General features: G+C 45.5%; 1 protein-coding gene across 1 annotated transcript in view; it reads left to right on the top strand.

The window, feature by feature from the left end:
- The window catches only part of ABCC2 (ATP binding cassette subfamily C member 2), a 57,047-nt gene that overhangs the window by 11,853 nt on the left and 19,810 nt on the right, over positions 1-25,384 (top strand). Inside the window, 19 exon segments of the mRNA XM_083149545.1 lie at positions 2,951-3,124; positions 3,344-3,490; positions 7,090-7,224; positions 9,093-9,203; positions 10,776-10,831; positions 11,623-11,851; positions 13,131-13,297; positions 13,717-13,894; positions 14,895-15,149; positions 15,761-15,826; positions 16,576-16,713; positions 18,304-18,450; positions 18,552-18,636; positions 19,607-19,673; positions 20,635-20,761; positions 20,952-21,128; positions 22,721-22,888; positions 23,621-23,804; positions 25,169-25,295. Coding sequence (XP_083005671.1) covers positions 2,951-3,124; positions 3,344-3,490; positions 7,090-7,224; positions 9,093-9,203; positions 10,776-10,831; positions 11,623-11,851; positions 13,131-13,297; positions 13,717-13,894; positions 14,895-15,149; positions 15,761-15,826; positions 16,576-16,713; positions 18,304-18,450; positions 18,552-18,636; positions 19,607-19,673; positions 20,635-20,761; positions 20,952-21,128; positions 22,721-22,888; positions 23,621-23,804; positions 25,169-25,295 — 2,738 coding nt within the window.

Below are 25,384 nucleotides of genomic sequence, written 5' to 3'. Positions count from 1 at the left end.
TATATATATATATATATATATATATAGCAACACAAAATGACACAAATTCATAAAAAACAAAATGGGGTAAAATGACAGGTTTGAGCAGGGTGGAATTCGTGGTTAATTACCAGTATGAGAGAACTGACAAGCAGTTCTAATAGTGCTTATGTATGTAACAGGGGCAAACACCACCCTCAGGACTCCCAAAGCCGACACCACTCATACTCCACCTCCCGCTGACCAACGTGTTTCGATTCACACTGAATCTTTCTTCAGTGTAAATCGAAACGCGTTGGTCAGCGGGAGGAGGAGTACCTGTCATTTTATACCAGTTTGTTTTTTATGAATTTGTGTCATTTTGTGCCTGATTGTATATGTAGTGATGTGATTAAAAACTGTACGTCACTATATTCATCTTTCCTTATTCCCTACATGATTGTTCATTACATGGGACTGAGGATTTTGTGGCTTTCCTGAAATTGAATTCAGCAAACGCTGGTTAAGTAGTTCCTACATTCTTTTTGTGTTGCTATTGGTGTTAGGGGTTAAGGTGAACCCTATATAGGAATTCTACAGACCAGCTGCTGTGCGCACTCCTGTAATACACCTTCCCTTTCTGTGCATCATCTATATATATATAGGTCTAGTGTCCGTTTGTTTGTCTCTGAAACACTCTGAAACACACATCTGTTGCCAGCGAGTGAAACTACACCTCTTTCTCTCTCACACATACACAAACACAGAGGCAATCACAAGGAAGAAGACTAGCTTTGGAAGCATTTGCTTTGAGTGGGCTTACTAGTGAAGGTATGAATCTCTGATTTCTTTTCCCCCCCCCAAAAAATGTAACAGCTGCATAACATGGGTTTGGTGAAATCAGGGCGATTCCTAGAATCTTCAGGGAGTCGGGGAGATTGCTAGACTCTTCAGGGAGTTGGGGAGATTGCTAGACTCTTCAGGGAGTCAAGGAGATTGCTAGACTCTTCACGGAGTCGGGGAGATTGCTAGACTCTTCAGGGAGTCAGGGAGCTTGCTAGACTCTTCAGGGAGTCAAGAAGATTGCTAGACTCTTCAGGGCGTCGGGGAGATTGCTAGACTCTTCAGAGAGTTGGGGAGATTGCTAGACTTTTTAGGGAGTCAGGGAGATTGCTAGATTCTTCAGGGAGTCGGGGATATTTATACTATTTCATGGGTATACTGTCACTTAGTTGACATGCATTGGGTCGACCACTGTAGGTCGACAGGGCTTAGGTCGACACCTGTAAAAGGTCAACGTGACTTTAGGTTGACAGGGTCATTAGGTTGACACAAGCATTAGTTCGACAGTCGAGATGTCAACATGTTTTTTTGCAGTTTTTCTAGACCCAACGTTTGCCGACAGTTGGTGGTTTATGGAAATATTGTGAAAATTGAATGTACATATTCATAAAAACATATATAGGGAAAATAATATCACAAAGAATGCATATAAACCATGAAAATGCTACAAGTATAACATATGCCGTTACAAAGGATGTGACCGGTGACTAGCGTCCATACTGTACCGTATTGTGTGTGATTCACCAGCTGAGTCCGTTCCTGTTATGCTTCAATTGGTGCTGTGCCTCAATGAGGATGACGCTTTTTCAACTGTAGTGGATTAATGGAGGATGCTGTTTTTGGAACCAAAAGATGGAGCTGGAATTCACTTGGGAATGGTAATGTATCAGGTTTAGCAGCAACATTACCATTCACAAGCAAATTCCATCTCCATTCTTTTACTCCAAAAACTGCATCCTCGATTAAACCACTACAGTTGGAAAAACTTCATTATCATTGCGGCACACCATCAAGTGAGGAATAATGGCATACTTGCCTACTTTGAGGGTCTCCTCTCCGGGCATCTCTCAGCAGCGGTTTCTGGGGGTGGGGCTTGTCATCCATTAAGCCACACACTCATTCTGGTAAATGCCAAGATTCGCGGCTCTTATGGGAGGGAGGTGGTTCTAAATGATGAAATTTGCATCATTTTAGCCCCTCCCCCAAAGAGCCACAAATGTGCCAGCATTTGATCGGCAGAGGGAGGGGGTGCGAGGGATAAATGCAGGGGCACTGCTAATTTTGGGAGTCTTGACCACCCTTCTGGGAAGCTGGGAGGGGGACCTGATTTTCAGGACCCTCCGGCCATTCCGAAAGGGTAGGTAAGTAGGCATATTAGGAACGGAATCAGCCAGGCACAAAAATCCAGCTGGTCAATCATGCATAGTACGGTACTGTATGGACTGTAGGCAACAGCCACATTCTTTTTAACGGCATATTTTCATTGTTTATATGAATTTTTTTTGACAACTGTGTTGCTCCTTATTCACATTACACCACACTGTGTTGCTCCTTATTCACATTGCATCACGCAGTAGTGCCTTTTATACAAGTTACACCACACAGAAGTGCACCTTATACTGTGGCACCTAATGCCACACAGTAATAGTAACCCTTATACACATACCACACAGTAATGCTCCTTGCACATTATAGCACACATTAGTAATGCCCTTATACACATAATGCCACACATTAATGCTGCCTACACAGTATTACTATTATTTTGTTACTATGGTACAACCTTCCCCCAGGGAGTCAGTCAGTGAAATTTCATTCTGCTGGACTCCGCAAAGGCCCATGGGAGGAGGACCTGCTGCGGCTTGGCATGGACAGCAGCCCTCCAGGGAAGGTGGGGATTTTTGTTACTGCCCGCCACTGCCCCCACTGTCTCTGCCCACTACACTGGTGATCCTGTGCTGCTGGCTCAATTGTATGAGCGGCCTGCCTAGTTTGCCTATGCCTAGGGCTGGCTATGATAGTAACATAGAACTGTCGCCAAACCTCTTCGCGAAATCAAATGGTCTGTTTTTCATTTTTGCTTTAAATATTTGTAAATTCTACCTATGTGCAAAGCGTGAAATGTGTGTCCAATATGTTCTGCATGCAGAATTCGTCCTTCCTGGATAGGGCAGACCCAGATTTGCCAGTATGCTTCCAACAAACTGTCCTCGTCTGGATCCCTCTGATATTCTTTTGGCTCTTCGCTCCATGGCAACTCCTCAACTGGTGCAAATCGGAGAAAGCGAAATCCCCCATCACCAAACTTTACCTGGCCAAGCAGGTGAGTCGCTCTGTCATTACAGGTCTGCACAAGCTCCTCCCCTGTACGGGTTCAGAGCACTGATTGGGTATCACCAACCTTATTCAGTGTTTCTCCTGTGGTACCACAGTCCTCTCTTTCTCTCTCTCATCTCTCTCTCTCTCTCTATTTATATATATATACACACACACTGGTTCATAAGTAACATTTAACGATTAAATTGATTTTTCTCTTTCACAGTTCTTCACCTTGTTACTTTTCTTTACATCGGTTGCTGAAATTGGCATCACCGTTTGGGAACATGTTCAAGAACAATCGGCCACTTATCCTGAGAAAATCGTACCCGCTGTACTGTACATTAATCCGCCCCTGCACACTGTTACATGGGTAAGATGCAGTAACACAAGTAACCAATGAGGAGAGGCTGCAGTTCAGGAGTTTGTGCAACAGCTCTGTAATAAGAGGAGCTGGATTTAGGGCCACATGGCCCCGGGGCTGAAAATGAATAATGGGCTATTGTGAGAAGTGGAGCAGGTGTGACTACTGAGTTGGTGTGGTTAGAGATGTATAGGTGTGGTCAGTGCCATGTTGGTGTGTGGCAGCCACAAAGTCTCCCCAATACAAAAAATCCCGGCAAAATTTGTATTATTTTGCGAGGAAAACAGAAGTACAATTTTAATACTTATACTACACGGCCAAGCAGGCGGTCATCTGGTTGTCAATATATGGCCATAGGGGTGGTCATTATAATATATGGCCAAGTGGGCGGCCAGCTGGTCATCATAATATATGGCCAAGTGGGTGGCCAGCAGGTCATCATAATATATGGCCAAGTGGGTGGCCAGGTGATCATCATAATATATGGCCAAGTGGGTGGCCAGCTGGTCATCATAATATATGGCCAAGTGGGTGGTTAGATAGTCATCATAATATATAGCCAAGTGGGTGGCCAGCTGGTCAACATAATATATGGCCAAGTGGGTGGTTAGCTGGTCATCATAATATATGGCCCAGCGGGCGGCCAGCTGGTCATCATAATATATATCCAAGTGGGTGGCCAGGTGGTCATCATAATATATGGCCAAGTGGGTGGCCAGGTGGTCATCATAATATATGGCCCAGCGGGCGGCCAGCTGGTCATCATAATATATGGCCAAGTGGGTGGTTAGCTGGTCATCATAATATATGGCCAAGTGGGTGGCCAGCAGGTCATCATAATATATGGCCAAGTGGGTGGCCAGCAGGTCATCATAATATATGGCCAAGTGAGTGGCCAGCAGGTCATCATAATATATGGCCAAGTGGGTGGCCAGCTGGTCAACATAATATATGGCCAAGTGGGTGGCCAGGTGATCATCATAATATATGGCCAAGTGGGTGGCCAGCAGGTCATCATAATATATGGCTAAGTGGGTGGCCAGCTGGTCATCATAATATATGGACAAGTGGGTGGTTAGATAGTCATCATAATATATAGCCAAGTGGGTGGCCAGCTGGTCAACATAATATATGGCCCAGCGGGCGGCCAGCTGGTCATCATATTATATATCCAAGTGGGTGGCCAGGTGGTCATCATAATATATGGCCAAGTGGGTGGCCAGGTGATCATCATAATATATGGCCAAGTGGGTGGCCAGCTGGTCATCATAATATATGGCCAAGTGGGTGGTTAGATAGTCATCATAATATATAGCCAAGTGGGCGGCCAGCTGGTCATCATAATATATGGCCAAGTGGGTGGCCAGCAGGTCATCATAATATATAGCCGTGTGGGCGGCCAGCTGGTCATCATAATATATGGCCAAGTGGGTGGCCAGCAGGTCATCATAATATATGGCCAAGTGGGTGGTTAGCTGGTCATCATAATATATGGCCAATTGGGTGGCCAGCAGGTCATCATAATATATGGCCAAGTGGGTGGCCAGGTGGTCATCATAATATATGGCCAAGTGGGTGGTTAGCTGGTCATCATAATATATGGCCCAGCGGGCAGCCAGCTGGTCATAATATATATCCAAGTGGGTGGCCAGGTGATCATCATAATATATGGCCAAGTGGGTGGCCAGGTGGTCATCATAATATATGGCCAAGTGGGTGGCCAGGTGATCATCATAATATATGGCCAAGTGGGTGGCCAGGTGATCATCATAATATATGGCCAAGTGGGTGGCCAGGTGGTCATCATAATATATGGCCAAGTGGGTGGCCAGGTGGTCATCATAATATATGGCCCAGTGGGTGGCCAGCAGGTCATCATAATATATGGCCAAGTGGGTGGCCAGCTGGTCATCATAATATATGGCCAAGTGGGTGGTTAGATAGTCATCATAATATATAGCCAAGTGGGTGGCCAGCTGGTCAACATAATATATGGCCAAGTGGGTGGTTAGCTGGTCATCATAATATATGGCCCAGCGGGCGGCCAGCTGGTCATCATAATATATATCCAAGTGGGTGGCCAGGTGGTCATCATAATATATGGCCAAGTGGGTGGCCAGGTGGTCATCATAATATATGGCCCAGCGGGCGGCCAGCTGGTCATCATAATATATGGCCAAGTGGGTGGTTAGCTGGTCATCATAATATATGGCCAAGTGGGTGGCCAGCAGGTCATCATAATATATGGCCAAGTGGGTGGCCAGCAGGTCATCATAATATATGGCCAAGTGGGTGGCCAGCAGGTCATCATAATATATGGCCAAGTGGGTGGCCAGCTGGTCAACATAATATATGGCCAAGTGGGTGGCCAGGTGATCATCATAATATATGGCCAAGTGGGTGGCCAGCAGGTCATCATAATATATGGCTAAGTGGGTGGCCAGCTGGTCATCATAATATATGGACAAGTGGGTGGTTAGATAGTCATCATAATATATAGCCAAGTGGGTGGCCAGCTGGTCAACATAATATATGGCCCAGCGGGCGGCCAGCTGGTCATCATATTATATATCCAAGTGGGTGGCCAGGTGGTCATCATAATATATGGCCAAGTGGGTGGCCAGGTGATCATCATAATATATGGCCAAGTGGGTGGCCAGCTGGTCATCATAATATATGGCCAAGTGGGTGGTTAGATAGTCATCATAATATATAGCCAAGTGGGCGGCCAGCTGGTCATCATAATATATGGCCAAGTGGGTGGCCAGCAGGTCATCATAATATATAGCCGTGTGGGCGGACAGCTGGTCATCATAATATATGGCCAAGTGGGTGGCCAGCAGGTCATCATAATATATGGCCAAGTGGGTGGTTAGCTGGTCATCATAATATATGGCCAAGTGGGTGGCCAGCAGGTCATCATAATATATGGCCAAGTGGGTGGCCAGGTGGTCATCATAATATATGGCCAAGTGGGTGGTTAGCTGGTCATCATAATATATGGCCCAGCGGGCAGCCAGCTGGTCATAATATATATCCAAGTGGGTGGCCAGGTGATCATCATAATATATGGCCAAGTGGGTGGCCAGGTGGTCATCATAATATATGGCCAAGTGGGTGGCCAGGTGATCATCATAATATATGGCCAAGTGGGTGGCCAGGTGATCATCATAATATATGGCCAAGTGGGTGGCCAGGTGGTCATCATAATATGTGGCCAGGTGGTCATCATAATATATGGCCCAGTGGGTGGCCAGGTGGTCAACATAATATATGGCCAAGTGGGTGGCCAGGTGGTCATCCTAATATATGGCCAAGTGGGTGGCCAGGTGGTCATCATAATATATGGCCCAGTGGGTGGCCAGCAGGTCATCATAATATATGGCCAAGTGGGTGGCCAGGTGGTCAACATAATATATGGCCAAATGGGTGGCCAGCTTGACAGTAAATGTAAATGCTTTATTCAGTCATTTTATTTTAATAAACATGTGTTCTTTTTAGGCCTCAACTATTATTATCAGAACATATTTACAGAATGTTCCATATAATAGAGTTTCTTGGGAATTCTAGTAATATGACTCCTTGTTGGACCTCTTTCTCCCAATCAGATCATGGTGCTACTAATTCACCATGCTCGGCGTTACTGCATCCGCCCGGATTCTGGATCTCTCTTTCTCTTCTGGACCCTGTCTATCGTTTGTGGGGTTTTCCCGTTTCAATCGTTAATTCGGGAAGCGCTGAAGGTAAGAATGAAAACTCTTTTGTCCTTGATTTTAATAACGATATATGTTTCAAAACGTGTGGTTGAAGTAAGAAACATTATTAGAGACCGCTATATAGAAAAATGTGCGCAGGATTTTTCCATAGATTTCTAGCTGCGGATTTCAGTCAAAATACATGTACAAAAAAAAAAAGGAAATTAATTCCACGACATACCCATTTTCCCATATAATTTAAATTTACTTTCACTATCCATTAATTTTTTAATGCTGTATACTGTAGATACAAAAACAAATAATCTTATAATGGTCCTGTAAGGCCAAATGTCATAGCCTCCGGGCTCAGCGGCTGTGCGGGATGCTGTCTGAACTTTTTTCCAAAAACATGCCTTGTAAATTATTGCCACTTTATTAAAATGTTCAAGATCAAGATCGTCTGCCAACTTCAGCAAACTCTAGCCCGGCGGACATTTTTCAAGTGATTTCTGTCTGCAGTGCAGAGACTCCACTGCAGGACCCTGGAGGAGTAAGTATAATATATGGCTGGTATTTGCTATTAATGCCGAAAAATGTTACTATCAGTCAAGAAGGCTGTAAGGAGGCAGAAAGATCACAGGTGCTGACCCAAGGGAAGGGCTCAGGTCTTACCTAAACCTTCATTTACCAGTGGTGCCGACAGCAATAACAGATGGATAAAATTCCGATTGGCAGATGTAACAATGCCAGTGTTCTGCACTGAAATGAGATAACAATCCAGCGCCCACTAGACCAAGCCTCTGACACGTTTCGTCTTATCCTAACAGACAACAAGTTTGAAAATAAAAATGGAAACTGTTAAAAGAGAGTCTTTAAATGCTTTTAAGGAAGTTGTAAAGAAGTGTTTGGGGGACTTCAAAGTTCCCAACTACAAGCAAATAGTCGCAAACGTTCTAGAAAAATACAAAACATTAGGATGTTCAGTGAGCTTGAATCTGTATCTCTTCTGAATAACAACTTAAAATACTTTCCTGAAAACCTTGGAGCCAAAATGATCAAGGGGCAGAAGTCCATCAAGGCATAAAGTAGATGGAACGATGATACCATGGAAGATGAAATATCAACATGATGGGACGATACAGTTTAATGTTGCTCAGAGAATATCCACAAGCAGTGTATAGAAGAAAAGGTACCAATCAAAGCATGTCCAAACTATGGCCCTCCAGCTGTTGTGAAACTACAAGTCCCATCATGCCTTGCCAACGTTTTTGCTTGTAGGGAATGCTAAAACTATGGCAAGGCATGCTGGGATGTGTAGTTTCACAACAGCTGGAGGGCCACAGTTTGGCCATTGCTGTTTTAAAGTCCCTGTGGCTGAGTGACCATACAGTGGCGTAAGTTTGTCCCAGTTGCCCAGAGGCAAGATAAATTATGGCATAGGTGCTGTTTATAAAGATGCGCACACACTGGCCGATATATCGGCCTTTCAATTGAACGGCCGATATATCGATGCACGATTGGCCGGTGTGTACCATTGATATATTTGTGAATGCCGTCATTCACAGATATATTGCATCAGCTGTGCAACATCGTACTGTGTATACGGGCGATCCTCCAACTGCCTGTACAGGCGCGCCGGAATCCACCGGTGATTGACAGCTAAGTGCGGATGCGCCCGCCCATTTGTGAAGTCAGCCCCAACAGATTGGGCAGCGTGTATGAAGAATACGCTGGTATATCTGTTAGTATGTACCCAGCTTTAGGGTACACAGTTGCAAAGGACTTTGCCATTAGCATTTTGCAGCTGCGTAGGCAAGGGCAAGCAAACATGAATTAGCCCCCTGCTCACATCTTGTGACCTGTTCTCATTGTTCTTATATAGTTTTCCCTTTGTTTTTTTTTTGTTTTTTTTTTAGAGAGATATTCCTGACCTCCCCCGATTCTGCTTGTTTTTCATCTCATATGGTCTCCAAATTATTATAATTATCGTCTCCTCCATCTCAGAATCAAATGAGATCACAAGGAAGGTAAGACCAGCAAAGTTATCCCATGGTAGCCATACATACATAATTGGGGAGGGGGACTACAGTACGGCAAATACATGAGCAGGGTAACGTCATATATTTTCTCTTATGGAGCCTGTAACGGATTCAGTACTGAATCCCGACGGTCAGGATCCCGGCGTTCAGAATCCCGACGCTGGAATCCCGACAGCCGAAATGCCGACAAGGGGGGGACGTGGATCACCCCCCCTTGCCGGCTCGCTGCGCTCGCCACGCAGCGGGCCCGTTGCCTCGCTACGCTCGGCACACTAATTTATTCTCCCTCCAGGGGTGTCGTGGACACCCACGGAGGGAGAATGTGTCAGCATTTCGGCGGTCGGGATTCCGGCGTCGGGATTCTGAACGCCGGGATCCCGACCGCCGGGATTGTAACTGCATCCCCCTGTAACACATGAATACATGGCGTGACATTGGGGTGGTTTGGCCAAGTTGTTTTATTAACACAATTGAGGAGATCAGTATCAAATCTTGGCGAGAGATAAAGTACCAACCAATCAGCTTCCAAATGTCTCATTTTGTACTGTAAAATGACAGAAGCTGATTGGTTAATTCACTTTGCCTTTCTTAAAACTTTGATACATCTTGCCCAATCACAGGAAGACAATACAGCACCATGTCGTTTATTCTCCCTACCATGTCAACTCCTATTGGTAGACACTCAAAAGGTCGACACATCAAAAAGTCACCATGCATTATGTTGATATGGTCAAAATGTCAACACAATTAAAAAGTTGACACGAAAAATGTCAACATTAGTTTTTCATGATTTTTTTAACCGACTTGTTCATACTTTACCATCCCAGTGGACATAGCATGGCGAGTGCAGCAAGCAATGCGAGGGGACCCGGTTCACTTATATGGTGTCCATGTCGACCTATGTCAACATAGATACTCAAAACAACTTGAAAAACTCATGTCGACCTTTCACCATGACAAACTTTTTCATGCTGACCTTGCTTGCTTGTGTCGACCTAAGGCATGTCAACGTTTTATCACGTGTCGACCTTTTTTTTTTACTGTCGACCAATAGTGGTTGACCTTTTAACTGTTGATCTAATGACCCGTTCCCATCTCCGAGAGCTGTGTTCCATTTTGGAGCAGAGCAGCTTTATATGTGATACTGAAGTAGCCTACAGATGGAGCGCCTCTGGTTCTTGGCCGGGGATCGCCGGCATGCCTGCACTGGTGAGCGCCGGCGCAGAGGCGCTCCATCTGACTTGGACGCGCTTGCGTCTCACACGCACACGCGTCCCAGTTTCCGGACGGCGCCGCTGTGGGTCCCTGCCCGTCTCCACTTCAGGGAGATGGGCAGGGATAGGGGGGATGGCGGGGGGCACCGAGGGGGGTCGGCGGGCGGCAGTGAAAGCACCGTAGCCACGGGGCACGCACGAGTGTCTCGTGCACGCGTGCCCCTGGCGAGAGCCGGCCGCTGGTGGGGGCTGGCGATAGAATTTTTTTTTATGAAATAGATATATATTTTTTTAAATACTGTTTCTCTTCAATTTCAAATTTTAAGCAAACTTCTTTTATGTTTAGAACCCAGAATTAACGGCATCTTTTCTAAGTAGAATCACCTTCACCTGGTATGAAAGGTAAGGCCATTCCTTTCTACGTGTGTATTTACATGGAAAGTCATTTTACATCATGTTTACTTCATAACTAGGGGAGGGATGTATTAAACCTTAGGGCCAGATGTACTAAGTTTAAAAAGTGATAAAATGGAGAGTGATAAACCACCAGCCAATCAGCTCCTAACTGCCCTTTCACAGGTTGCGTTTGGAAAATGAAAGGTAGGAGCTGATTGGTTGGTGATAAACTTTCCATTTTATCACCCACTTATTTTCTTTCCTTGGACCCCGGGCTTCTCCCTGCACCACCACGCATTGCCCTCTGCCACACAGTTTTAATGCAAGCATTCGCGGCAGCTCAGGGAGGGGGCGGGGCTGAAATATCACAAATCGCATAATTTCTCCTCATTTTAGTCCCGCCCCCTCTCCAAAGAGCCGCAAATCACAGCATTTGACTGAAATGGGGGCAGAGCTTAATGACATCAGCGTCCGCTCTGCCCCCAAATTGTCAATCAATGTCAAGATTTCTCCAGGATTATTCCAAGACGAGCACTGAAAAGTAATTAAGTATGATATAGGGTACACAATGCAATCCCTTAATCAACTGACCATGTAAACATATGGGGGCTCATTTATCAGCTCCTAACTGCCATGTATTCAGCCCCAACCCTTCATGTAGTTGAAAAATGACAGTTGTGAGCTGGAGCACCATTTATCATACACAACACATTTTATCATCTCGTTGATAAATGGGCCCCATAATATCACACTGTGCCTGTATACGAGACATATACATGATAGGAGTTATTTTGCAGCCTTGTCTGGAAAGGATACAAGCACCCTTTAGTCATGGACGACCTCTGGGATTTAAAGAAAGAGGATGAAACTAAAACTACATATGACGCATTCGAGAAACAAATGAAGACAGAAGTCACCAAAGCAAAGAAGGCGCTGGAGAAGCGTCGAAATAAGAAGAAGCTGCAGTACAACACCTATGAAATGAACGGGCTGAGCAAGGCCCAGAGCCAGGATGTGCTGGTTGGGGTGAGTAGCTGTACTCATGCAGCAGCTTTATGTTCCTTAGGGAGGGACAAGCAAGCATGATACTGCAAAGCTCCACCCCTTTACAGCAATTGGTCAGTGGGGAGCCAATAGAATCGTATTATTTTAGGCCCGCCTCCTCCCAATATACCCACGAGAGGTGGGGCTTTGTAATATTGTAAATATGTGGCATTTTTTTTAAATCCCCCACAAAAATCCTGTTTTTACCCCTGGCTGTCAGCTTATATATATATATATATATATATATATATATATATATATATATATATATATATATATATATATATATATATATACCTTTTGACCTTATGCACTGTCTTCCTGTTGACCCAATTAATGTTGACCATATGATGTCAACCTAATGACTATCCGCTTACTGTAGATCTTCTATACTAAACTCGTCCAAAGTTATGATCCCCCCAAAAAATCCTATTTAATTTACACGTATTAATGTCGCATTAAATAAAAATATATATGACCTGAACAGTGTTAAAGGCACCACTCCTTAAAATTTGGCGACAATGACTGCCTCCAAATATTTCTTGTAGCCATCTATAAGCTTCTTGCAACTGTCTGCAGGTAGCCCCTCCCACTGTCTGCAGGTAGCCCCTCCCACTGTCATCAGGTAGCCACTCCCACTCTTCCTTCAGAGTTTGTTGAAGCTCTTGAATGTTTGCTGGATTCCTTTTCCTATTGGCAGATTGCGAATTGTGTTTGGACCAGAACTCGATGATCACCAGTTATAAACAGTCCATTAATGTCCCTTTTCAGCCATTCTTTGTGCTTTTGGACATGTGTTTTTGGTCTTTATCATGCTTGACAATCCATGAGGAAACCTAGGAGTAAATTTACTAAAGTTTCTGAAAAAGAAAAGTGATGGTGTTGCCCATAGCAACCAATCACATTCTATCATTTAATAGACAGAATCTTATTGGTTGCTATAGGGGCCAAGATCAATGGAGATACAGAATATAAAATGGCCACCTCCACTGTGCATAGGCCATAACACACTTCCTGATTTCTCAGACCCAGGAAGGAGCAAGCCTGGGCTCGGCGACTATGCGTCACCAAAGCCATCGAGATGGGGGCGAACTCGCTATATAGCGAGCAGAGTAGTCTTGGCATAGTCTTGGCAGAATGGGTATTGGTTTTATTTTGTCCGGGTTTTGCCGGGGTGCGTTGGTAGTTATGCATTATGCAATAGGGTAGTGGCAATGTGTAGGATCACCATTATCTACAGTACAGTATTTGTTCCTTACAGGATAACAAGAAAAAGAAAAAAGAATCTATATCAGGAACCAGTAAAGATTTCCCCAAGTCCTGGCTATTTAAGATCCTGATTAAAATCTTCTCCAGTATCCTACTCAAGTCTGCGTTCTTTAAACTTATCCATGATGTGCTGGTGTTCGTCAACCCGCAAATCTTAAAGTAAGACTTTGATTTAGTATTTTTTATAATGCTTTCACATCAGGCACTCATTTCACCAGTAAAAGTGAAAATGTCCAATACTTCACCATTGTGCTCTGGAACATGTGACAGTTGTTGAACTCTCCCTGTGTGGGAGTTCAACTGTAACCTTTCCAGAGCACAATGGTGATGCATTGTAAATGGCAGCCCAACGTTTTGAAACATACTGTAACTTTGAAAGAAAAATCAACCAGTTACATTGCCAATGTTTCTCTGTAAATATATGGACCAAGACCTTTAATTTGGTATATGATGTTAGGACAACAGTGTCATAGAAATATGTCACTCATAAAAGTGGTCGTCCTGCTGTTTATATATAGATATAATCTGTGAACGGCTTAATGACGTCAATGTGTTTTCTTATTGTTGTTACCCTGCAGAGCGATGGTGTCATTCACGGCTAACCCGTCGGAGCATATGTGGAAAGGCTATCTCTATGCGGTTCTGCTGCTTGTTGCTGCATTAATTCAGTCGCTGTGCCTGCAGCAGTATTTCCAGGGCTGCTTCGTGCTGGGCATGAGGGTCCGCACTACCCTCATGGCTGCTGTATACAGAAAAGTGAGTAACATTTGCCCCTTACAGACAGGTACTGTTAATATATTATCATCTGAGATCTACATTGTTCACCCCCAGCGCAAACGGAGCACATGACAAAGCGTGCACAATAAGTGTGTCATGTGTTCACAGTCCATCCAAACTTGGGTATATTGGGGGTTATTCTGGTTCACTCACAAAGGCAAAGTCATTCTCAAATGGACGGGGGGGGGGGGGGGGGGTCAGATGTAACATGTGCAGAGAGATTTAGATTTGGAAGTTACTTTGTTTCTGTTCAGGGAAAATACTGACTGCTTTATTTTTACACTGCAATAGATCTCACTTCGAAGTAAAACCCCACCCAAATCTAATTCTCTCTGCACAAGTTACATCTACCCCACCTGCAGTGCACATGATCTTGTCCATTTGAGAAGGAATATGCCTTTGCGAGTGAACCAGAATAAGGGCCTTTGTGCAGGTGTTGTACTGGATACACTCAGGACCAGGCATTCCCAACCATGGTCCTCGAGGTGCGAGGTGAAATCCCAACACCTACAATTGAATAGCCCTGTTAGCAATTGAATTCCTCCTTAAATGTGCCTTGAGGACCGGATTCAGTATGAAATACCAGTGGTCGGGACCCCGGCATTCAAAATTCCATACGCCGGAATCCCGACCGCCGAAATCCCGACAAGGGGGGGGACGTGGATCGCCCCCCCTTGCGGGCTCGCTGCGCTCGCTACGCTCGGCACGCTAATTTATTCTCCCTCCAGGGGTGTCGTGGACACCCACAGAGGGAGAAAGTGTCGGGATTTCGGCGGTCGGGATTCCGGCGTCGGGATTCTGAACGCCGGGATCCCGACCGCCGGGATTTTAACTGCATCCCTTGAGGACCATGGTTGGGAATGCCTACTGTAGACAGTTTCTGCACTTTGGACGTCTTGGCTCTACGTTTGTATAGAACCAGATGATCTATGTTAAATTTACCAGGTATTTTCTGATATTGTTATTTTCTGTGCCGTAGGCGTTGACTGTCTCCAATGCAATCCGGAAAGAGGCAACGGTGGGGGAGACGGTAAACCTGATGTCGGCAGATGCGCAGAAATTCATGGATCTCACTAACTTCATTCATCTCATCTGGTCATCTCCGCTGCAGATTGCTATTTCTGTTGTGTTCCTGTGGGTAGAGCTCGGACCTGCGGTCATGGCTGGTCTCGCAGTGATGATCCTTCTGATACCCATCAATGCTGTTCTAGCCACCAAGTCTAAGTCCTTCCAGGTGAGAGTCTTCTCTGCTGCTGGGTTCATGGAGACCTCATACCTTGTACAAGACTGACTATGAGAATGGAACTCTGGGTAGCAGAACATATGTATGGGTACTCTGGGTACGGTTGTATGGGCGGTTATGATGCCGGATTAGGAACTCAAGGCAAAGACCACAAAGTGTGATCAGATATCTAGTCGTCCATGCAAAGGGAGGGGGTGTCCTGGAGAAATAAAGTGGAGGAGTTGCTGATATACACCCCCCCTTATGGGGTACATGTATCACACCTCTCAGAAGGGGCAGTGTACAATGAAAATTGGGGTCTGGCGGGCATTTAACATTGGGTCCAATGTAAAATCGGGTCTCAGGGACCATTTTACATTGGTTCCAATGTAAAAATCGGGTCGGTCGCGTTGATCGCATCGCATGCGATTTGGTTGCATGCGATGCGATCGACCCGATTTTTTCCGACCCGATGGATACAATTCAAATCATTGGCACCGTGCTAGGAAACAAGTACCCATATAACACTAGTGACAGGACATTTGTGCCCCATAACTTATTGCGTCTATTAAGCCATTCAGTGTATCCTTATAACATGAACATGTCTTTTCTGTGCTTTCCAGATGAGAAACATGCAAAATAAAGACAAGCGGCTGAAAATAATGAATGAGATTCTCAATGGTATCAAGGTGAGAGGGTTTGACGCTCCTCTAGCGATGCCTGTGGGGACACCATGAAGAGAAACCATATCTGGCTGCCTGTGATAATGCCACGTTACTGGCTGTGTTTGAAAAAAATGACAGTTAAAAAAAGACAGTATATATGTTTAACAAGAGGTCATGGTTTGTGTAAAGGGGCATACACACGGGGCGATTTCAGCCTGACTTGACTAGATCACTTAGAAATGGAGCACTGATCTCTCCGTATGTATGCCCAGCAGCGATGACGATGCGCAGTCCTGCGTGTCGCTATAGCGGCTTTCCTGCTAGAACGTGGGACTTTGCCTATAAATAATAAATCATGCTGAATATAATTAGCCTACACACTTTTATATATACTTCTTATGTAGTGCGAATGAATCACGCCGCAGACACATTCCTAACTGAAATCCAACCGTCTAGCAATTGAGTCAAAATGGATAAATGCACTAACGGTTTTAAAAATGAAAAGAGCTGATGTTGCCGATAACAACCAACCCGGTTCTATCATTTCTTATTTGCATCCTAGAAAATGAGAGATGAAATCTGATTGGTTGCTATGGGAAACATCAACTCTTTTTATTTTTAGAAGCTTTAGTCAATTTACTGTACCTGACATAGGGAGTGATTCTGTAGTGATTGGAAAGGGGTGAAATCGGCCCCGTTTCGATGGTGAGGGGTCTGAGCATGCACGTATTTACGCAAATCGCTGTTTTACATTGTTTGATATTTTGTTGTAGATTTTAAAGCTGTATGCCTGGGAGCCGTCATTTGAGAATCAGGTGCAGGAGATCCGTGAGAAGGAGCTGAAGGACATGTTACACTTTGCGTATCTCTTCTCGGTGTCCCTCTTCATCTTCACCTGTGCGCCATTCCTGGTGAGAACCAGTGGCTCGTACACGCTACTAACGCTATCAGAGACATCATAAAATGTGATAACATGTTGTTGCGATGTATTATGTATCGCAAATACATTATAGTGCATTTTGTCGATATTCATATACATCTTGGCATTCTCCAACCCTGTTATGCATGAATAATTACTCGCTGTGACAGCCCTTCTGTGTTGTGGCAATCACAATACCAATGGCGGCATCCTAAGTACCGCCAAGACAGTGGTATTGGAATGCTGACATTGCTGATTGTGGGGAGCACTTGTGATAGGCTGCGAAGGGGGGGAATTAGGATTGGCACAATGGGAGATTTAGGGTTAGGATGCAGGTGGGGGAGGGGTTAGGGTTAGGCCTTGGGGTACTGGGGTTTGAGTTTATAGGGTTAGAGGTCAGGTAAGAGGGTGGATGACTAAGTGGCTGCTTGTATTTGCCAATAAGGAAAATGCAACAGGATTTGGATATAGATGAAATGTATATATTATCTGCTTTATCTCTTCTACTAGAAATCAGGCTGATGCCCCCACAGCCACTCATGTGTATACAATTCTCTGTCGTCACTGTGTCGCCTCATGTCGGTTGACTGCTACACTTTCATCGGTACTCTTTACCTAGCACGGCGCCCACGATTTTCATCGTGGGCATCGCAGGTAAAAAAATCGCGGGCATTGAATGCACTAAAAATCGAGTGCGACGCGACCGACACGATGCCCGCGATTTCCCATAGGGAACAATGTTAAATGTCTCAATTGACCCGATTTTCATGTTCAATGCCTAAATTGACCCGATTTTTCCATAGGAAACAATGTTAAATGGCCCACAGAGGCCAAATAGCCACCCTGAAGTGTGAAATGGCCCCCACAATTGTTAACGCCACCCCACGATCAACGTCAACCCGAAGCGTGGCGAGCGCAACGAGCCCGCGAGGGGCGGCGGTACGTGTCCTACGACCTTTTCATACCCCCACTATCCACGTCGGCGTGGAGTTGAGAATAGAATAGTGTGGCGAGTGCAGCGAGCCACCGAGCCCGAAGCGTGGCGAGCAGACGCGGATACCTTCACAGGTAAACGCGTCCCTTCGCGGGCTTCACAGGTATCCGCGTCCCCTCGCGGGGCTCGCCACACTTCGGGCTCGGTGGCTCGCTGCGCTCGCCACACTATTCTATTCTCAACTCCACGCTGACTTGGATAGTGGGGGTATGAAAAGGTCGTAGGACGCGTACCGCCACCCCTCACGGGCTCGCTGCGCTCGCCACGCTTTGGGTTCACGTTGTTCGTGGGGTGGCGTTAACAATTGTGGGGGCCATTTCACACTTCAGGGTGCCTATTTGGCCTCTGTGGGCCATTTAACATTGTTTCCTATGGAAAAATCGGGTCAATTGAGGCATTGAACAGGAAAATCGGGTCAATTGAGACATTTAACATTGTTCCCTATGGGAAATCGCGGGCATCGCGTCGGTCGCGTCGCACCCGATTTTTTTAGTGCATTCAATGCCCGCGATGGGCGCCGTGATAAGTAAAGAGTACCCTTTCATCTTCCCAGATGTATTTTGTAATGGTGATTTCCGCTCTTCGCAGGTGTCGGTTGCCAGTTTCGCTGTCTACGTGGTGGTGGATTCAAACAATGTGCTGACAGCAGAGAGAGTGTTCACATCCATATCTCTGTTTAATGTCCTGCGTTTCCCCCTCGCCATGCTCCCCATGCTGATCTCCAACATGGTGCAGGTAATCACCTCCGCGTAGCGATGTACCAGCCGACACAGGCAGCAAATTCTGTGCATGCTGCTTATGATGCTGTCATTGTAAACAGTCTTCTCTCTGTGCAGGCCAACGTATCCTGCGGCCGGCTGGAGAAATATCTAGGGGGCGATGACTTGGATAATTCAGCCATCCACAATGATCCGGATGTTGGTAAGGACGAAGCGGCAATTCTCAATCTTCTTGTTTGTTATGGGTATGGGTCAAAGGGTCGACACATATTAGGTAGACATGCATCATGCAAAAAGGTTGACACGAATGTCGACATGGACACCGTCAAAGTGTACCACGTTCGCTCTCCATGCTTCAGGCATGGAGCCTCTCTACGCTCGCCACACTATTCTATTCTCTCTCCACAAGTGGATGGTAAGGCAGGAAATATCGCCTGCTGGCACATGTCGGCTCAAAACAAAACAAAAAGTTAAATACCCATGTTGACCTTTTGACTGTCGACCTAGCCATTGTCGACCTTCCACCCATGTCCACCTTAGCCACAGCTGAGCGATTCCTCCTGTACTGCCCATGTATCCACATTACTAAAGTCACACTAAGCGGTATCTCCACTTTCAGCGACACACCTGCGGCACTACAATAACGGGCACATAAGATGTGAGTGCGCTAAGCCGCTTCCCAGTATCGCCCACTACATCAATACCCTTCTCCGTGCCTGCGTCGGAAAATGCAAGTGTGATCCCGCACCGACCCAATGGGTGCACACATAGGTGCCGATTCTGTGGGTGCTTGAGGCCCAAGCACCCACGGAAATTGATGAGCAGCAACCCGCTCAGCAGCGGCCCACGCGCCCGGGGCCCACTGCACTCCCCTTCCCTCGTCGCTGGCACAGTATTGTGTGGGCATTTATGTATTTGTCACTGTTGCCATAATTTGAATATTGGAGACAACTGTGCTGTGTAATATAAATCAGTATTATTTTGTGGCCAAGCCCATTTCCCATGAAGCCACTCCCCTATATTTTTGGCTTGAGCACCCACCAGCAAAAACATAAATCGGCACCTATGGGTGCACATGCGTGGTGTGATTATTGTATCGTGCAGATAGGAAAATACATTGGATTGTTACAATAGAGTCCCATTGTCAGTGAGACGTACACTCTCATCCACAGATGCAGCAATCCAGTTTTCTGATGCCACCTTTACCTGGGAGCCGGACACTTCCCCAGCAGTTAAAAAGTAAGGCGGTATTTAATGGTGGATTATTAGTTTTGTTCTTTAGTTTTATCGCGCCACAAAGTTTTGACAGTGCCGCAGGAGGTAAGTACTCTGTAGCAGTAAAACAATCACCTCTTATAAATAAATACCATTGCAGTTGAGCAAATCTATGTAGTGTGTGGGCAGGGAATTCGATGTGTGGCTGCACACTACATATATCGGTCTAGTTCCAATGGTTAGAAACTGACAATTAAGGCCCATTCACACTAGGCGATTTTGAGCTCAAAGTAGTACACTTTTCCCGTTTTGAGCTACTGTGCTCTAAATCACCTAGTGTGCATGAGGGACGGCGAGTGCTGATGCACGCTTCCACATCTTCCGCTACAGTCCATGACCCGGTATTACAGGACAAGTGAACCACTCTCCATAGTCTTCTACTCTGGAAAGTGGTTCACACACACACACACACACACACCCATGAAAATCCCTGGACTGTGTGAAAATCGCTCAGTGTGTATGCACTGAGCGATTTATCAGCCACCGATTTTCAGAACATCGTTCATGAGCAAAAAAGCCCAGTGAGTATGCACCTTTACAAGTAGCTGCATGTAGTTAATTTGCATATCCATATAGGAGCAACTAGCTCCATGCGCAAGGTATCTGGCTGTAATGTAAAAGGCAATGGGTTTGATTCCCATGTATGACAATGTTTTGCCTTAAATAAAGGAGGCTGTGGATTCACACTGTATTTGGCTGTGACACCTAGATAACAGTGGTGCAAAGGGATCCTTCATCATCGTATGGGAAAATCAGTTCTCAGGCTACTGGGCCGCTGGTGTCTTCTCCAGTTTAATTGTAATACTAGTTACCAGCCCATCAAAATTACAGAACATCATAACAGTCATTTGATTGCCAGTGGAGGAGTATTAGCCTTTTAACTCTTTTCTAAATGAATCTCCATGAATCTCTTGTTTTCCTACAGTGTTAACCTAGACATTAAGGAAGGTCATCTAGTTGCGGTAGTTGGCGGAGTGGGGTCCGGAAAGTCTTCCCTTATTTCTGCAATGCTCGGAGAGATGGACCATATAAACGGGCACATCAATATAAAGGTAGAGATGTAGGTTGTACATATGTTGGCAGTACAAGTGACAGAGCATAGACCCCTGGTCATTACTTCTGTAAAGCTAGGACTATATAACTCCCACAACGGATTGGACAGACTGAACATAGATGACGTGCCCTTAATAACGCTGTCAGTGACCGGTTGTATTGATTATTGTCTGTCATGAACACTTGCAGGGTTCTGTGGCCTACGTGCCTCAGCAAGCCTGGATCCAGAATGCCACTCTAAGAGACAATATTCTGTTTGGGGCAACTCTGGATGAGGTACGGTACCAGAAAGTCCTAGAGGCGTGTGCCCTGCTCCCGGATTTGGAGATACTGCCTGGACGGGACCTTTCTGAAATTGGAGAAAAGGTATTTTCCAACAAATGTGAAACAAAAACATAACTTTTTTTGAGGGGACAAAACTTTTGGGGAAGTTGTATCAAAGCTCAGATACTAATTGTCATTTTTCAAACAATGGGGCCTGAAGAAGAGATGGCACTTGAGTATTATCAGGGCACCCATTACGTAGTGGTGTATTGAGAATACCAATACAGCACTATGCTGCTACGTAAGTGGCTCTGGATCCTTAAAAATACACAATGCTTAATATCCCCACTACCCACGTCACTATCCACGTCATACCCCCAGTATCCACGTGGGCGTTGATTTTATAAAGTGTGGCGAGCGCAGCGAGGAGACGCTGATACGTGTCCCCTCGTGGGGCTCACTGCGCTCGCCACGCTTCGGGCTCGGTGGCTCGCTACGCTCGCCACATTTATAAAATCAACTCCCCGCCGTGGATAGTGGTGGTATGACATGGATAATGGGGGTAAATTGGCTGGTCTATACTTATCCCCCTCCGGCCCGGGCACCGCGTCGTTCCCCGCTGACTCCCTGCGATCCACGGTGACTCCCTGGCAGTCACATTTAGTCCTCCTACTCTGGCACTCACCACCGACGCTGTACGCAATTAGCATAGTGCCGCTGGGGGAGCAGGGAAACCATGTGATGCGCTGCCAGCGACACTACGCTGAATTACGTACAAGTGTCCGCGGCGAGTGCCGGAGCAGGGGGACTGAATGCGACTGCCGGGAAGTCACCGTGGATCGCGGGGAGTCAGTGGGGATCGGCGTGGTGCCCGGGCCGGAGGAGGGTAAGTATAAACCACACCACCCTGCTACCTCCTGTATTATCACAGTGCCGGCTACGCTGACAACGTAGCTTAGCCTAAGTTGAAAAACATAGCGTAGCCGGGCACCCTGATAATAGACAAGTACCGAAGAGATAAATTGGAGATAAAGTGAAAGGAGATAAAGCACCAGCCAATGAACTGTGTTTGAAAATGACAGTTGTGAGCCAGTGGCGTAACTATAGCACCGCAGCCCCCCGCGGGGGGGGCGCCCCACACCACGCTACGCCACTGTTGTGAGCTGATTGGCTGGTGCTTTATCTCCTTTCACTTAATCTCTTCTCCAGGCTTAACACATCTGCCCCACAGCCTGTAACATAGAAAGTGGGAGCTGATTGGTTGGTATTTTATCTCTCCCACTTTAGCTCTCTCTAATGGTGTGTACACACTGTGAGATTCCCTTGCTATTCGACTTAAGATTCGAGTGCTATGCAATCTTTGCTAACTCTGTACTCTTTACATACAATTCATACAATCTACATTAGATTTGCACTATGTAGTCATTGCTGCCCTGTCTATCTGGGTTATGATTTGTGCTGCCACGGGAGCGCGCATCGGGATCGCAAGGTAAAAAACCTGTACAATCTGCATACGATCTGCCGCCGAGTTTGACTATCTAGTCAAAATCTAATGTCAAATCTCACTGTGTGTACACAGCATTAGCTTTGACAAATCTAACCCTACGTGAATTTCTCCTAACACCAATAATTAAACAGACTAAATTTCTTTATGTGGAATATATATATTTTTTTATTCTTATCCTGTTATATAGGGGATAAACTTAAGCGGCGGACAAAAGCAGCGTGTGAGCTTGGCTCGGGCAGTGTACCAGGATACAGACATATACATCCTCGATGATCCGCTGTCGGCCGTGGATGCTCATGTTGGGAAACACATATTTGAGAATGTGATTGGCCCGGGTGGATTACTGAAAGACAAGGTGACCTTTTCTGTCATATATCGTGATAAAATGGATTTCCTGCAGTCTATAACTGTATTATGTGGCCTAAACCAAACTTCTAATACAGCCTACCATGCTATTGGTTCTTAATGAATTCATTGGCTGTATTTTCATCAACATTGGCTTGGCCCACAAAATGGCTGCCCCCTGATTGTGGCCTGAATTTCCAAAGACAGCTTCTCCTCTGTTGTTTAATGTTTCGCACTGACTAGCTATGAGGTGTTCCCCATGTTCTGTCATCCGTTTTTGGTGTCCACTTATTATTAGGTAAGGAATCCCAGAATAGGGGAACATAAACACCTTGGGTTCCTGTGATAAAAAAGTTTGAGCAGCACTGTTCTAGACCAGTGGTTCTCAACCTTGGTCCTCAGAGACCCCCAACAGTGCACGTTTTCCAGGTCTCCACACAGAATCTCAGGTGAAATAATTACCTCCACCTGTGATATTTTAAAATGTGCCAGTGAGTAATGAGTGCACCTGTGTATCTGTGAGGTGACCTGGAAAATATGCACCGTTGGTCCCTGCGGACCGAGGTTGAGAACCACTGTTCTAAAGGACATTTTCCTGGGAAATGGGTGGGGAAATGCCACTTGATTTGGTGTTAGCCCCCTACCCTCTTGTATATATAAACCCTAATTTGATGGAATAATTAAATAAATTAATTAATTTAATAGTTTGTATAACGCATGGGTTCAACCTATCTCTCCACAGACCCGTGTCCTGGTCACCCATGGTGTTAGTTTCCTGAAGCACACAGATGAAATTGTGGTATTAGTGGATGGTGTCGTCACGGAGACCGGCTCATTCAAAACTTTACTGGCAAATAAGGGAGCGTTTGCAGAGTTTCTCAGGACCTATGCGAAGCAAGACCATGCCCAGGATGTAGAACCAACCGGTAAAAGGCTGAATATATCCAGAAATAAAATAGATTTAGAGATCGATTTATTGACATTATTTTTACTAAAATTATATGACAAAGGATGTTTTCACATCACCTGAATGTATTTAAGGGCTCTTAAAACAGTTTTCATGAAAAAATGCTTCAGATCCTCTAATTCGCATTTTGTAAGGAGCCAGATCACAATTCGCATAGTTATAATGAGAAATGCGATCTGGACAAATCTACAAAAAAAATTATATAAATAAAAACCATAATATTAATAATAATAATGTCACCTTCAGCACAAGTCATTCATTGTCTTGAGAAGATCATCCCAGTTGTCTCCTATAATAGTATGTGCTGCTGTGACAACTCTGAGAGCCACAGGTTCAGAACTGAAGATCCTGTTAAAAGTCCATGCTAAAATCTTAGCATGTCACTGTCTTAGTTCTCATAAGCAGTGATGTAATACAAATATATCTTGCCCCAAACACTTTAAAAAAATGTTTGTGGGGACCAGGTGGACGATTCTACTCAGTGCCTGGTCCAGAGATGGTGCTGATGCAACTGTTCTCACAATGGTGGTTGTGGGACTATCTCAGCCTTCCCATTGTGCTCCACCGTGTGATTGCGTGTACGAGCCCAGAGATGTCCACTGTCACTTTCAGTCTCTATGGTCTGTGCAGATTGCACACTCGCCAACATCAACACTTGGTTAATGGGTAGCTCTTGAGGAGCACGGTTGACTACCCATGGGTTACACCACTGACAGTTGCTATAGCCTAGAGCAGGCATGTCCAACGTTGGCCCCCCAGATGTTTTGAAACTACACATCCCAGCATGCTTTGCCACAGTTTTGCTATTAGAGAATGCTAAAACTATTGCAAAGCATGCTGGGATGTGTAGTTTCACAACATCTGGAGGGCCAACATTGGACATGCCTGGCCTAGAGTCTACTGTAGCTACTATCCTCATATCCAACTAAACTGGGCCTCTAGAGTATCTGTGATTGGGAAGGCAGCATCGTTCTGAGACACGCCCCTGACACTCCCATAACGCCAATGAAACGGCCCCTTTTTTAGCTCACTTTAGGTCACCTCCCAAACTCCACCCTGAAAAGCCCAAACCACAAAACCACATGTTAGCGAGGCCTTGTGCGACACTGGACACTTGGCCTTGCGCCTGAGCTTCCATTGTGCAGTAGCAAAATAACACTCAGCTGCGGTAACATCCTCAATGTGAATGTCTCTTAATCGGGCCCTCAGGGTTCTTCTTTCATATAATTGTGCTCTTATGATTATAGTTTATCATTAAAATGAAACAGTTTTATACATGATCCAGTGCGTTCATCTGTGGTGCCTAATGTGTGTGTGTTACAGTGTTACTGGGGGCAGACGAGGAGTCAGACGGTGAAGATCCGGTAAAGCCATTGGCAGAAATTTCAGAAGACATTGTGACAGTGACAATAAAGAGAGAGAACAGTCTGCACGCCAGGAAGCTCAGCAGGTAACACCAGGCACTAGGTACAGGTAACACCAGGCACTAGGTACAGGTAACACCAGGCACTAGGTACAGGTAACACCAGGCACTAGGCA

This window comes from Crinia signifera, chromosome 6 (genome assembly GCF_055691185.1).
Source record: "Crinia signifera chromosome 6, ASM5569118v1, whole genome shotgun sequence".
NCBI lineage: Eukaryota > Metazoa > Chordata > Amphibia > Anura > Myobatrachidae > Crinia > Crinia signifera.
The sequence above is the reverse complement of the archived record's forward strand: the minus strand, read 5'-3'. Positions and strand labels throughout refer to the sequence as shown.